Source organism: Protomyctophum bolini (assembly GCF_963924005.1).
Source record: "Protomyctophum bolini genome assembly, chromosome: 2".
Taxonomy (NCBI): domain Eukaryota; kingdom Metazoa; phylum Chordata; class Actinopteri; order Myctophiformes; family Myctophidae; genus Protomyctophum; species Protomyctophum bolini.
This window is the reverse complement of record NC_137863.1, coordinates 24905553-24922154: the sequence shown is the minus strand read 5'-3', so window position 1 is coordinate 24922154 and position 16602 is coordinate 24905553. Positions and strand designations below refer to the sequence as shown.

At 42.0% G+C, this 16602-nt stretch overlaps 1 protein-coding gene across 1 annotated transcript in view; it reads right to left on the bottom strand.

Moving 5' to 3' along the window:
* LOC308330248 (guanine nucleotide-binding protein G(i) subunit alpha-2) overlaps positions 1 to 16602 on the bottom strand; it is a 79879-nt gene that overhangs the window by 23272 nt on the left and 40005 nt on the right. Inside the window, exon 2 of the mRNA XM_080785055.1 lies at positions 3027 to 3069. Within this exon, the coding sequence (XP_080641181.1) occupies positions 3027 to 3069 (43 nt within the window). The remainder of the gene's footprint in view (positions 1 to 3026; positions 3070 to 16602) is intronic.

The window sequence follows — 16602 nt, the reverse complement described above, 5'->3', positions numbered from 1 at the left end:
TTTGGCAATTATGCTGCCGATGTGATCTAGGAGGACACTCACAAAATCTGGATCAGCCCCAAAAATTGGGCATCAGTTGAGGTCTATAATACCTTGGTAAAGGACAGGTGATTGGCTTTTAGAAAGACAGGCAGCATAGACAAGATTTGGTGCGTGATTGGATAAACAGTAAATACACATGAAAAATAAATGAACAAATAATTAAGTAAATAAATATGCCAGCTGGGAGTGCACACACACACACACACACACACACACACACACACACACACACACACACACACACACACACACACACACACACACACACACACACACACACACACACACACACAAATCCACATATTAGGTTGTCAGCGAATGAAATCTGTTTTGTATTTTATTCGCATTAGGTTAGCAGCCATGTCAATTTCTGCACCGTCAGCAGATGGACAAACGGTAAGAGCCTGTAAGAAAAGGCGTCATAAACAGATAGCCTATAAATCCACACAGCAGGCTGTGTAGCACAGGGCACAGCCAATCTCATATTCATCACAGCTTCCAATGACATTTGGGTCCTTCTCAGTAACTCCCTCACCCACGTCTTACGAATCACTTTACAGTTGTTTTTCGCCTCTGCCACGGCATTGATCATCTAGATAAATGCTGATAGTGCATTAAACGAATAACAGTGGACTATTTCCATTCCTTTGGCCCTGAGCCACCAAGGAATGCCAATGAATCTTGGCCAAATGTTCTACATTACATACAGTAGCAGCGAGAAAGACGATTACAGTGAAAAGCAATCCTCCATACATGATTGACTGAGTGCAGGGGAGTAAGGCTGTTCCCACCTAACAGGACACGTTGAAACGCTCTGCTTTCCTTAGGCCTGAGAAAGCATCTATCAGGAGACCACAAGGGTAGGTTCATTAGGCCTGAGAAAGCATCTATCAGGAGACCACAAGGGTAGGTTCATGCAATTTTCCCATAGAAAGGAGGTGCCATTCACTGCCGACATTTTCCTTTTTCTCCTTTGTACATATTTTTGTTTGTTGATGATATGTATTATTGTTGAGGGGTGCTAACCCCTCCTATGTCCAGCTTTGAGGGTCTGTGTATACACACACATTGAAGACAAGTGTGTAAACACAAACATTGAAGACAAAAGTGTGTAAACACAAACATTGATGACAAAAGTGAGGACGCAAATTGTGATTGGCCGGCGTGATTGGGTGGGAGATGTGCCATTGGTTGAGAATGAGATGATGTATGATGACGTATGATGATCACTTCACACGGGTGTGATTTTGTTATTTTTTATACTATGTTGATGAATTGAATACATACTGTAGTGTAGAACCACAATGGAAACAAGTTTGGTGTCTGACTGTACCTCTACCTCATGCTGTTTACATTTCACGCACACATACACTGTGTAAAAAAGATATTACACACATAGTGCACAGTGCACCGATACACAAAGAGATATTATATTAGTAGGGTAGCATGTAGTAAGCCATCGGCTTTGGACGTGCAGATTGAGCCCAGGTTCAAGGACAGGTAACAGGGATAATTGCTATTATTTATAATTTCTTTGCTATTGTTGTTATTGCCGCTACAATGTTGAGGAACCAAAACAAAGAATCTTATTATATATATATCCTTTTTCACCCGGTGCCAATGCCTAAGCTGTAATCCTGGGTGCTACTAGCCTGGATCCAGCCCAAAGACCCCGCCCACTCTCTGAGTGGACTGCATCTCTTCAAGAAAGCTTCAAGAAAGCTACAGTCTGATAATCAGGCTAGGGTGCTACTCTCCCTCTGCCAACCTGGGGAGAGCCCAGAACTGAGCTCATGCTTCCTTCAATGCATGAGGAGTGAGCAGGCCGCTTCTTATCACCTGACAGGGGGAGTTTCCCCGGTAGGATGTAGGGCGTGGAAGGAACACGTTATTCCAACCAGTTCCTTTCCCCTCCACCAGGCTGAACAGAGGGAGGCAGACCATAACTTAACTACAATACAATGTATTGCACCATATTAAATATCAGGATAATAGTGTATAAATGCTAACCCTACAAAGGGGATTAGCATATCACGAACTGGAAGGGGGTGTAGGTATTTGTTTATTTATTTAAAAAAAAGTGTTCGATTGATCGATAGATAGATCGATAGGAATCATTGCTTGAATGTTTGGTCAGTAACATGGGTCTCCCTATCTCTCCAGATAGTGAACAGTTTAGTAAACAGAAAATACATTTTCAGGTCAGGATACCAATTTTATCCAATCAGGATGAAAAACTGGAAGCTGATGAATGAGTTCTCTTTCCTGATTGGATGAAATTGGTGATCCATCTGAAAATGTATTACCACTTTATTAACACTTTGATAGTGATAGTGGCCGGTGCCAGTGAAATGCACGGGGTAGGCAGATAAGAAGAGCTTTTGTTATTTTGTTTGAACCGGAAGTGTTAATCACCCATGTTCTGCTAAGCATCACGGCCGTATACTAGCAAGGGTTCCATTGATATGTTTACCGGGAGTTCGAATTAATGTTTTATTAAACTCCATTATGTGTCACTAAAGAGTCAAAGTCAGAGTGCACGGGCGCGTGAACAGAGGATTTGGGATATGGCTAGCCTGTTTCTACCATGGTTGCTAGTGGTGGCTAGCGACAGAAGCTAAAATAAGGTAAAAAGAAATTATGCTGGATGATTGCTCTTTTATCAAATCTCACCTTCTCGTCTATGGCTACCTGTGCATAATCAAATCTATCTCGTTTTCCCGTGTGTAATGTAAGAGTTAAACAGAAGGAGAAACAGCGAGAGTCCTGCTAATGAATAAACACTCATATAACACTTATATAAAAATGAACACTATAGCCGCGATTCTATCAGAATATAGAGCTTTAGTGTTGTAACAAAACCCCATTTGTTTAAATATATATATATGTATGTAACACTTAAACTTAGAGCACCTACAATCCAATTACAACCAAATTCATCAAACATGATGAATGGAACTGTGAAACAAGTTAACGGTACTCACTTCATCTGCTTCACAATGGTGCTCTTCCCCGACTCCCCGGCACCTGCAGAGAGAACAACAACAAAAACAAGGTTAAAAATACACTCCCGTCACTGGAGAGGAAAGTAAACAGGCAACCTGTGAGGCCCCGTCACACTCACATCACCCCTCCTTCCCCTACAGTAGCTTCCTCTCCTCTCCTCTCCTCTCCTCTCCTCTCCTCTCCTCTCCTCTCCTCTCCTGACCTCCTCCTCTTTCAATCAGCCTCTCACTCTGTATCTCTCTCCCTCATATGTGTTGCTTCTCCAATAGGCTCAGTAACAGGTGCCGTCGCCCATAAACCATGATCTCGCCCTCTTTTTTTCTGCCAACCTCACTGTATTTAGGAATACCAGGCTGAGCAGTTCCCCTGGCTGTACGCCCGGTGCGAGTTGGTAAAAGTGTGACTTTGTTGCTATTCATAGGCTCCATGAACATAATTATGTCATTTTGAAAATTACTTTTCCTCCTACTTCCGGGCCTCTTGTCAAACAGAGTCAGGGTGCTGCTATTGTGCATGTTGGCTCACTGGCAACACTCTACTACACCAGAGGGTCTCATTGCCTTGAGTGGGTTCCAAATGGCCCTGTGCGGGTGTGTAAATCTGAGTGTACAAAATATGGAACCGAATGGATCCTTGGTTCCATTTCCATAAGCCAGCCCTCAGTGGGGGCTCTCATATAGTGTTATAGGTTTTCCCTATGCTTATAATTCCAAATAAATGCTGTGCTAAAGCAGGGCTAAACTTCTGAGGGAATAAACCATATTATGTAATCCCCCCCGCCCCCCAGAAAAGGCTGTATATCACCATTAGCACTTTAATGAAAATGTCTGGGTGCTTAGACTAACAGGATATGGGCTTTTCTTATCCACTGCTGTGTTTATTCCAATAGCCTGGGGCTATTGGAGGAGAGGAGTCTCTCTCTCTCTCTCTCTCTCTCTCTCTCTCTCTCTCTAAAGTCTTCCTGAAATGACCCCGAGAATAAATACACACGCACAAAGTAAGCCCCAGGATTCAATTTCATGGAATACGGGCTCTGACTGAACCAACACACATAACTTGGACATATTAACATTTTGTTTTGGCATGGTAATTTAGCAAAGTTCAGTTTTTTTTGTCTTCGAACCCCTGGCTTATACCTGGGCAAACATGATTATATAATATATAGTATTCTAAAATATTGTCGATCATCCTGATCTTTTCTGTTATTCAGGAACTGGTAGTATAGGGATTACATTCACGCTCACTGGTACAGCAAAATAGATCTAAAAGAACACACTATTAGCACAACAAAAACGTTGAGCACAAACAAGCAGATATGTTTGGGTAGTGGGTACATACAGTAGGGAGGGTGGTAGAGACCATATAACCTTTGTAATAGAATGTAATTAAAAGGATCTAATCATCGGATCAATGTGAGAAATGGACTGAATAAGAAAAGTGTATAATATAATAGATCTACAAGCTCGCAGCAAGTTGTGAGCTTGTAGCTCGGCTATTATTGAAACCGTCGTTCGGAAACACGACACTTAAATAAAGAATCAATAAATCAATCATATACACACATTTGACATAACACAAGTACCAACTACCAAAAGTAGTATTATCCTAGTAAGTTTAACAGGTCTAACCAGGTAAGTCAAAGGACTATGAATGAAAGACAAGCCAGATATCTCCCTTTCAACCACTTGTACTTTGTCATGCAAAAATATATGATGTGTCGTGAACTATTTTCAAACAATTTTGAAAAATTAAGATAAAAAAAAAAAAAGATATACTGTATAATCAATGACATTCCCAAAATAGGGATGCGTGTTTAAGAGTAGTTAAACGTCATTGAAAATATATGGGGAAAGTACTTTATATAAACTAAACAGTGAGTATATCACTGTTGGCCAGGCTTCAACAACACTGATACTGAAGAATGATAAAAGACAGAGAAAGGTTGTCATGATGGGGTCATGTCTGTGGAGAGTCCACAGCACAACCACAGGTACACACGCACACACGCACACACACACACACACACACACACACACACACACACACACATTGCATTTTCTTGGCAATGAACATTGAAACATATGAATAAAAATATGACAATATGACAAACTTGAATATACAAAGAAATGACTGACATCTTTACACATTTTATTTATAATTATATTAATTTTTCTTTTCTTTTTTTGAAATAGCATATCTGCTATCTACAAGCGTTATAAACTTGTTGATCTGCTGTTTGAAAAAGTATGAAAATGTTTCAACATGGAAACAACTATGACAGTGCTAACACTCATTTCATAGCAAGGACCACCAAATTGATATACAGTATATTTGCACGTAGACTCCCATTTGAAACGTTTCTTTTCTGTCAGGGAACCTGTACTAGTAAACATCCCCTTTGGAGTTTGAACCCGACGCTACTGTGAATGACTACCGCAAATGAGTCAGAAATAGGTAGTGGCGTTCTCTGCATGTCTGCTGGGTAGCGGAGTTGTTTAGCACAATGAGGCAGGAAATGTGTTTACAACGCCACGTGCACCCTCACGCCCCACGGTGGGTTAACGCCTCCTAGATCCACGCATTATGAGGTTACTGAAAAGGTGTTATGCGAGATCAAAATACCTGTTGATATTCAACACAATGTGTCACAGCTTGTGGCATTGCACTTGATGGTAATATATGTGATGTGTAACAGAGTATGTAACTGTAAATAACGCACGCACACGCACACGCACACACACACAATCCCATTTTTCTGTGCATGACAAGAACAAGTAGGCCTACACCAAGTTTAGATTGTGCAATCATTTCCCAAAGCCTAATCAATATAGCTTGTTGACGTAATATCACATTATGTAACTATGTTCTATGTTTACAGCAAGTACTGAAAAGACAGGAACAACAGCGACCTCGCTGGAATCTGTTCTTGAGAGACTAGTCCTCCACATGAAACACACAGTAGAAAACAACTGGAAAAAGGCCACCAGCGTCAGCCAGACGAAAAGACTTATTGACCGAAACTAATCCTACAAAGAAAGAAATACAACATCCAGCTATGATCAAATCTAGGACACAGACTGGACTGGGTTTGTGTTGGAGGATGATGGATGTTTGGGTTTTAGTGAGACCCCCCCCCCCCCCCCCCACTCAGTAATCCAAGCATTATGCAGACTGTGCCAATGGGCAACAACTAGTGGCAACTGTGCCCCCCCCCCCCCACACACACACACACACACACACACACCATGTTTACTGAAAATCCTGACATTTTTAATGACTCAGTGTGGAAAGTAGGGCCTTACAAAGCATATCTGTGCTCTGACTTGACAGGAAAGACTGAGTGTGAAAAACACTGTGGGCTGACTGGCTACACCGCCATCCAGACTCTCCAAACCTAGGTATTACATGGTTGTTTCATTTGCACATGTTTGTGTGTGTGTGTGTGTGTGTGTGTGTGTGTGTGTGTGTGTGTGTGTGTGTGTGTGTGTGTGTGTGTGTGTGTGTGTGTGTGTGTGTGCGCGCATGATGTGTGTATATGCCTTTCTACATACAGTACATGGGTAGGATTATGAATGAAGAGAAGGAAGAGCTTGAAGCAAAATGGTATTAGAGACTAATTAAAAGGTACAATTACTTCCTACAAACAGTAAGTAGATATGAAAACAGTAACAGACCAGAATGGATGAGGTGTGTGTGAACAAGAAACTGCTGTTAAACTTCAACAAGGCTTTTTTATTTTTTTATTAAAAACTAAACTAAACTACAGAAAATATATTCCTTCCTAAACAATAACAGAGGGAAACTTAAAGGTGAATTATATATCAAGTAAGAATGAATACATATCAAAGTTCATTGAATGAGCATAGTGGGCCTCTGGATGTCAGCACCGTTACTTCACTCTAACATTTGTACATCATCTCCAACCAAAACAAACTTACCGGTATGACACAAACTGGACAGCGTGTTTTTGGGGGAGATATTATTATCAGTTTGTGGCAAACAGTGGACCCAGGAGCAGACATTACCTGATAATCGAGGGCTTACAATGTGTCAGCCAGGCAGCCATAAAGGCAGAACCAACATGGAGGCCAGTGCCAAGGAGGGAATCTGTGCCAGGGAACCCACTGGACTAATGGCATCCAGCTGCAGCAGAACAGACAGGCCCCGGCCCATGAAGCAGAGACTACATTACATAATGGTGGGGGTGGTACTGTATAATGAGGAGAGCTTCAGGGGTGACTCTCTCTGTGTGGATGTGTTCCTATAAAAGTCCCATGTGTGGTCTTTAGGCTACTGTGTCTTTGCTAATTGCAAACAAACAACGAACACAGTGATTCCTTTGGGTCGAGATGAGAGAGATCATCAACAGTCAGTGTACGGCTCAGGCCAGCTAAACACTGCATTAACCCTCTCTGGTGTCTGTCCACATTTTGTTTTAGAATACAAAATGACTATCATTTTTTGTCAGGGCTGGTATAGTATACTTTAGTGGTTGAACTTGAATTGATTTGTTTTCAAGAGTTTTGGGAAACATCATTTCAGCTGGTATTTAAACATCTTACATTTTAAGTCTGTTCTGCTTACAACTCTACTGTGCTCCTAGTGTTTACTTATAACTTCCGTGAACTGAAAAGAAGCTCCACGATTTGGATATTTGCTGTGGGAAAACTTGCTTCATGGGCGTAGCATGTACAGAGACACTCTCTCTTTACACCACTCTGGGGACTAGGGAAGGAATTTTCTACAGCCTCGTTCCGAAATAAGAACGCTTGATTGGGGTTCAGCCCCGTTAGCAATGAATACATATAATTATCATTAGAACAGAATCGCTTGAATTGCTTGGCCCACAGGTATCACTGGGAGTTTCCTACAGTTATCCAGCTTAGGGGTTAATGGCAGAGTGGTGACATTAATACGTTTTAGCAGCAGAAGCCAAAGAAAAGGATACAAGAGGATTTCTAGCCTACAGGAGGCTGCGCCACGCTGCGCGGCACGCAGACTGCCAGATCATGAGCTAGCTGGGGTGAAGTAAGGAATGAATAACAACAGTCTTATTGGTTTAGTGGAATACAAGGCCAGCACTTGTTCTGATTGCCTCATCAGTTGTTGAATTTCCCTACCTTCAATAAACGGCTCGCATGAGTGTGCAATTTGAGTGTGCTGTGCATTGCATTTGCAGCCTTTAGTCAAAAGTCAAAGAGCAATGTTCTGTGAAATGTTTGAAGTCAAAGAACATATATTTCCCCCGGTAAATTCAAAAGCTTTTTTATTTTATTAAAATTTTCTTTGCAAACAATAAGCCATTGTATTACAACTTACTTTCGAGCCGCAAACGGAGCCTGCGGTACCACCTTTGCCGAGGTGGAGCCTGCAGAACCATTGTGGCTCAGGAATCCAGAACTTTGAGCTGCATTTCATGTCATGAAAGGTCCTATACAAATAAAGTTGTATTATTATTATTATTACTATTATTCCTGAATGAAGTCTGGTGCAAAGCACAGGTCCTGGCTGCACCTGGTGAGAGCAGGAGTGGACCTGGTGAGACGTAGGAGGGGCCCGGACAGGAGTCAACCCACAGAGTCTAGTCTAGTCCCTCCACATGCCAGAATTGTGCCTCCCAGTCCCGGCAGAGTAGTTCCGGAGTGGATTCAACGGATTGTGTGGCCCCATGGTCTTTCCCTAGTGGGTCTGAACGAGGGTAGCTACTTGGACGTAAGTCGGGACTTGATCACCCTGGCTGAGTCACCCGAGTGAGGGGTATGATGTTCGCGAAACCCCAATGACGTTGGGATACATCACTGAGGACACGTCCCAGGTGCATCCACAATGTATTTTCGTTTCGTTCTTACAAGGCCACTGATGCAGTGCATTCTGTTCATCTGTAATGACAGATACAGTAAGTGCAGACATACAGTTGATTTCTTTTCAGTTCCTTTTCACTGGAGAAATAAGGTTCAGTGACTGAGTATTAGGAACAAACCACAGATGAGGGAAGGCTGGATACTCAGGACTAAATACTGCCTGAGGTGAACTGAAGCAGAGGGAACAAAGCGTGAAGACAGAGTGAGATTGATAATTAATTACAAGTAGGAGAAGGTGAGAGAAATGCTGCTGCAGAGTGGATGGGTTCAAATGGATCTCCACATCACACTTTAAAAATCACACCTGTGTGAACTGAGTGGTGCAACTACCCCCCCTCTCTCTCTCTCTCTCTCTCTCATTATCAGGCAACAGTGCAGCACTATCCCTCTCTCTGTTTCTGGCACAACAGCGCCCCTACTGGTACTCATAGTCATATACTGGTGCTCATTAACGTCACATAGGCGGGCGGACACATAGGCACGGACATTGCTGTTCCTTGGAATGGTTGCACCACTCAAAAACAGCTGAAATTAAACATATGTTTTTCACACCTTACAGCATATCCATCAATAGATGGAAGATTTAAGAAAACATTATAATCTAAATGTTTTAGTGCATTTGTGAAAAGTCCCAAAAAGGCTAGACACAACAGGGCTGCTACCCTGTTCTGAATTCAATTCACGATGACGGTCGATTACAGTGCGTTATGGATGTTCTCATTTTAAACTTTAACGTTACACTAAAATATGTACAATATCTGAAAACGTTTGAGGTGACTTATAGGCAATGCAGTAACATAAATATGCTTTGGCACCGCCTCTCTGTCTCTGCCTCCTGCAAGTGCATGCCAACACAAGGCAGTGTATTGCATTCAGATCCCATAGCCCTTTTCCCATTTGGGTGTGATACATTGGAGAAAGTTTGTGCTATATCTTTCCATTAATTAATTGCCATCTGGTTGTGTTTGTAGACCCTCAGAGAAGTATAAAAATCACACCTGTGTGAAGTGATTAGTGAGGGGCACTAATATATTAAAGTCTAATTGAAGAGTTGTTGTCTAATTGAAGACATTCACACCTCACCTCATGTTGATTAGGTGATGTAATGGTGATGTATAGCTGGACATAGGAGGGGATAGCACCCCTCAATAAGGTTTGTATGTCCTAACCTCCTTTGCCAAGATTTCTTCAAAATTGTCCATGGTACATTGCCAGAAGATGTATAGATACAACAAAAATAATAAACCTCAAGCACCTTGGATTTCTGACCAATAATTCACAAAATGTTTGCATTGGTGTTTTTACGACCCAGTAGAGTTTTAGGGTAAAGGACATAAGGGACGGGACGTTCTGCCATCAATGAGGCAATCGATAGCTTTTTCAAATGTTTAATGTAGAAAGTAGGTTAGAGTAAAGAGTTACAAAGTTTGGCACATCAACTGAACACATAATTTTAATTGAAAGCTTCTATTTTAAGTAAACTAGACCTGTCGGCCACCGGGCCTACTTGGGAACCTAGTATGCAATACCCGTCATAGCACCCGTTTTAACCGTCTGTCTGTCTGCCTGTGTCTGTGCAAACCGACTGTGAAAAGTGGACTGGTTAAGTAATAGCAATGGCAGAGCCTGACCAGAGCCTTTTATGGTGGTTCTGGACAACAGACCCACACCCCCACACTGCACTCAGTGTGGGGGTGTGGAACGCATGTGTGAAATTTGAAGTTACGTGGATTACAGACGAACATACGCGAGATGCCGACACAATAGTGGTGGTCCCCAGGTTGCTCTTAGTCAGAATGGTGGTCCCTGGGTCAAAATCTGTTGAAAACCCCTGTTTTAGAGAGAAACATAACAGCAACATTCCATCCCAGCTTTATGCTAAATGCATGTCATGCTTCCTCCAACTGGAAAGCTACAATTTAGTCACTGGAGTGATTGATGCAACCATTTCATCTAGTGTAGATATAAAAAGGAGGGAAAACTGAAAGGCACTTTCCCACTGCCCTGCGCTGGTACAGAGGATTAGCATTTCCACACTGGTTGCATCAACAAACCGACTTGTAGCCACTCACAGCACTTTGTAATGGAGCCGTTCCGGAGGTCTGCTTCTCACTTGAATCTGACTTTGTCTGTGACTGTGTGCGTGAATAAATGTGTGTATGGGTGTTTTGAGTGAACGTGTCCCATCCTAAGGGTGCAGGACACAAAGGCGGCAGTGTGGGGCCTCCACTAAAAAGAGAGCACAGGGCGTCTACTGTTATTGCTCGCTCAAGTCAGGACCATTCCAACAAACATCACTCTTACAATAGGCTTTCGCTCCTGGGCCTTCAGCATCCACTATGAAAAGCTGCTTCTCTCTGCCGCTGTGTATCTAACCACAACTAGCATGAGAACAGGTGTCCAGAGTGGTAACGGTTCAGCAAAGCCATGGCGTTTGAATTAAAATGCACAAATATTATTATTGAATATTTATGAATATTGGGTCCGCTAAATCACAGTGGGCCTGGGGTGGGCGGTGCTATACATAAATGTCGCCATACTGCTACTATAGAGCGTCGCAGTCCTGCCCCCTACGAGGACCCAGGAAATAATTCCCTGTTCATTTTTCCCATAGACATTTCAAAAAGTATTTATTTAAAGACCTTTTAAGCCTCGTACAAAGCCAACTGGAGTTATTGGAAACACCTCTGCCAATCAATTAACTTTGGCAGTGCTCCTGTGAATCGTCTCCAAATAACCACAGCAGTCTTAATTGAGTCAGAGATCACAGATTAAAAAACATTTGGGAAAATTTCTGAAGAATCTTTTCTTTGTGAAGAAAATGTGTGAAGAATATATCTCTGCATATGCCTTAATGTGCAATTTGAGATCTATTGGTCAACCTACTGAGGAGAAAAATGGATGAGGACATTTCCAGCCACAGCAGTTAATTGAGTGAGAGTTCACAGAAATGCTAATCAACATAGGCTAATCACATCCTGGGACTACAAAACTGTAGTCCCAGGATCCCAGAAGGTGGAATACCAAGCCTCACCAGTGCCACCCGTTTACTGTTCTGGTTCATTTTCTCATAGTTTGGTTTGATTGGCTCTCAGCAGATTTGAACCGGAAACACATATAACACCTTCACATGTGTTTCTAGTTCAGATCTGCTGCTGAGCCAAGCAAACAAAATGTTTAAGCAATGGCAAAATGAATCGGAACAGGAAATGACTGAGTATGCCACCTTCTGAAAACCTGAGACTACAGTTATGCACAGTCTAATCGTCCTCCTCACCTTCTTCTTATACCAATGGTCATGTAAGAGCAGACGAGCGGCTACCTTTGTTATTAGTCATATGACTAAGTACTATAGGGCATATCACCTGGTTAAGCTATGGGAAAATTGATTCATTCATTTTATTGATCATTTTAAGCCATTCCTCCCTTTCTAATTACTCCAATAACTAACCCGAGACAGCCAATAATGTTGCCTTTCTGGTTGTACTAATAGAGGCCATCGTTTCCACTGATCTGATGTTGTTAGTAACTTAGTAAGAAATTTTGTTTTTGGAAGAGAACAAATAAAATAATAAACCCTACAGTAAACTATATTCAGTCTGAATTATTTTTATTAAGTTGGTTGGATAAAAATAATTACGCTTCCAAATTGTACTATGCTTACAAATGTATAGAAACTGTATTTATAGATAGAAAATTGGAAATAAACTGTATTTATCTCTGAGGGGGAAAGAATAAATGAATAAATCATCATATTTGGCATTTTAATAAGAACGTCCATAGAGGTGAAGCTGATTGTGGCCAATATTGCCCCTGTGATGTATTCTGATAGATTTCCAATAACAGGCTGTTGCGAGCCATTAAGCATCTGAATCAAGTAGATTGATTGAGTGTAATTACTGTGGTGCTACAATGTAAATGCAGTTTGTATCAGAACCCGAGGCATGTATTGAAACATATATAAAGAATGCACTCTGCTCGGCAAAACCTATAAAAATCCACAACCTTGAATGAGACATTCACTTGGTTTAATTACTTATTCACTAGTGTTTATCACATTATTGATGCAGCGCATAAACAAATAATAAAAAGTGAGGAGATTTTTGTTTTCCATAAAGGGGTCCGGTTTGGCACACAGGACAAGCAGCCTGATCCATCAGGTCATGGCACAGTACATTCACTGGACCAGTGAATGTACTGTGCCTTGACCTGAACTTGAATAACTACATTTCTGACCACCAGTGACTAGCTGACCCATGATTATCCCCAGGTTGTTTCCAGAGTTAAAAATAATAAGAACAATTAACACCCTGGCGCTGCAGCCATTGCAAATCAATATTCCCAAAGGAGGTTATTTGAATGCCATGCATTCTGCTCTTCTGCAGTGTTGAACACTAGCCTCAGTGAAGTCCAGAGTTTGCCGCAGTAGCCTTCCCCCCCCCCCCCCCCCCCCCCCCCACACACACACACACACACTTCATACATTACATTAATCCCCATCCAAAGAGCTATAAGCTACTATTAACAATCATAACAGTGAAGGAGAAAGTCAGATGTGTCAATGCCAAGAACAGCAGCCAAAATGAGGAAGGGAGCAGTTAGGATTGAGGAATAGAGAAATAAAGAAAGAGAGAAGATACCGTATTTGTTGGGAGAGAACCATAATAAAAGAAATCCTGCAGTGCTGACTTGAGACTTGACCACCATGCAGAGCACAGAATCAGAATTCTGACTGACCGACAGACTGACAGACCTCTCTAATGCAATGAAGCCATCTCCTCAATCCTCTTTGTCCGTCTGTCTTATCCGTCTCACTTCTTTCTTTTGGTTTAACATTTCATTTTAACCCATTTTTGGCGGGAACCCGTTTTGGTGTTAGCATTACGTTATGCTTTAGCTATTTAAAAATAGCAGATCTACAAGCTCATAGCACGCCACATAGTGGCGCGCTACGAGCTTGTAGGTCTGCTATTTTTGAAAAATCGAAGAACGACTGACATAGAAACATAGCTTTTTAAGAAAACTGTCATTTTTAGAATCTGATCTCAGGTCAGAATGGGTTAATTCCACGGTTCCATTCCCCCTCCCACTGTCCTCTGATGGCATGAGGCTGTGTGAGGGTTTGGTGTGTAGGCGGTGTGTTGACAGCCCTGTGCCTTCTGGGGCCAGAGTGGAGATACGTGACAATATATGGGACCGCAGGGGCCGTGGCCGCTGGAGCCCTTTGAGAGACGCATGTGTCACTTCCTATTCTCAGCTTCACTCAAGGAGGAACACACACACACACACACACACACACACACACCACACACACACACACACACCACACACACGCAGAAGGAGCGAGACGTGCTCTCTGCACCAACACAGATGGCTACCCACGCCTATAGGGCAGACAGCAGGTCTGGACATCGACTGAGAGACGAGGGGACCTTGTAAATTATGTATTACAAAATTACCCCTTGAGACCTACCATGTTGTTTTCAAGGGTTTTCCTCAACATCAATTATGTTATATAAACTAACATTTTACCAAAACGATAGAAATACGTAAAATTATAGAGGTCCTCTATAATTTTCCTTTAATGATCCTATAATAAAGAAGACAGGGCATTTTTAAATAAGTATTAAAATGATTATGAAATATTTACAGGTAAAGGCTTTCTTAGCTATTGACTTAGAAAGGCACCATAAACCATTTGAAACAGTGATGGAAATGTATACATTCAAAAGTAAACAAGAATCAAATTTGTCACATCACACGATTACAGCTGTAGAAGAGAAAAACTAAATCGCAGAAAATCTTTTCAGGCAGAAATGGGTGGGGCCTATATGGGAAGTTGCATCATGATCCAAGGACTCCAGGGGAAAGAGATTTGATTGGAGGAGACATGTTTCAAGGGGAAAGTGCCCTGATGCTGATATAGCGCCACCATGAGGTAGATTTAACAACAAATGGTGGAGGTTCTTGCACGCAATGTTTCACGCCGATTGGTCCAGCCTTATAGATTAACTGCACGCACACACGCACTACAATGTTGAGTTATGAAAGGACAGCCAGGAACAAATCTGCATAGCCAATTATATTGAGGAAGAAGATTGGTTTTGGAAGCAGCCTGATAAACATCAGTTAAGTCAATATCAGTAAGATGAATTACAATTCAGCAATATAATGTAATGCAATCCACTACTGAGGTTAATGTTCTTCTAAATATAATGAATGGAATTTAAATGAACATATATTGAAATTAATATATATTATACTATACTATATTTAGTTTTGAGTAAATCTGCATAAAGATGAACAAGTGAAGTTTATCCTAAAGAAGAAGTAAAAAAAGAAAAGGTATAGAAGTAAGTAAGTGTGATTGACAGTATACTGTTATTACTGTACATAACCCAAAAGAAGTGTGCAACTAATGTGGATCATGCAATATAACATTGTACTCATCTGGTAAAGTAAAGGTAAAGTTCTATTCGATACATTAATTATAGTTCATTAAACCTGATTAAAGTCCTTATTTTAAAGATCGATCAATCAATTGGGTTCCGGCTTGGATCAATGTAAGTAACATAGTATGTATCCATTAAGTTCCCATTCATCTGCATCACGATGAAAACCGTGGGCCCCCAGCCCACAAGCTGAGAACCACCGATATCGATGAACTGGATCAATAGTGTGTGAAGTGCTTTGGGATACCGTCTCTGGAGAGCACCAGAGTCCCAGACCCACTTCCTGGACAGTTCTCCCCTCCCCAGCAGAACCTCCTGCCTCGCAGACATCCTCCCTGACACAGCAGTGGTATAATAAAAGCACACACACACACACACACACACACACACACACACACACACACACACACACACACACACACACACACACACACACACACACACACACACACACACACACACACACACACACACACACACACACACACACACACACACGACTGATGTGGAGTGTGTTGCTGAGAGGGGAAGTCAAAGTAAAGGCTGGTGAACGCAGGGGTGTCATGTAGAAATAATGTCTGGTTAAATGTTCACGTCTGGATTTTGTTAACACCGTTTTTACTTTGGCCGACAGACACGATGACAAAGGACAGGATGAAATAAGGAGAGGGGAAGGGAGCAGAGAGATGGAGAAAGAGCCAGGCCACGTTGATCACTTCAAACATTCACACCAGTCACATCTGAAATGCTCGAGAGCATAATGCACTCCGACAGGCCTCTGGGACCTCCGGCATGGTATGTCTCACTCTAGTCCCCTCCAACTCCTCCTGGCTGAAGGTCTGTGCATGGAGGCAGGACACAGCTGTCCGTTTGTCTAACTGACCGACTCTTTGTTTGACTGAAAGCTATTCTCGCCGCGTGAAAGCTGTCCTTTACATGTTTCTGTCTATCGCAGGTACTCCTTTCCTGCACCATTCTGGCATTTCAGCAGCTGATGGAACAGCAGGGGTTGGGGCCCAGGTACATTGTAGAGCACAATCCTAAAATGTTATTATTACCAAGGGGGTAAGTACTCACCAGGCAAATTGTAATTTGCTGGTACATTTCTGTTAGGGGGCTATGGGATGAGAGAAGAAAGGCAAGAGAGAGCAGAGAATGAGGCTTCTTTTTCACTGTGTTATTACAACGGTTTTATGGAGTAATAATCCAAGGTTAGCGTCCCCTCTTGGGTACCTCCATGC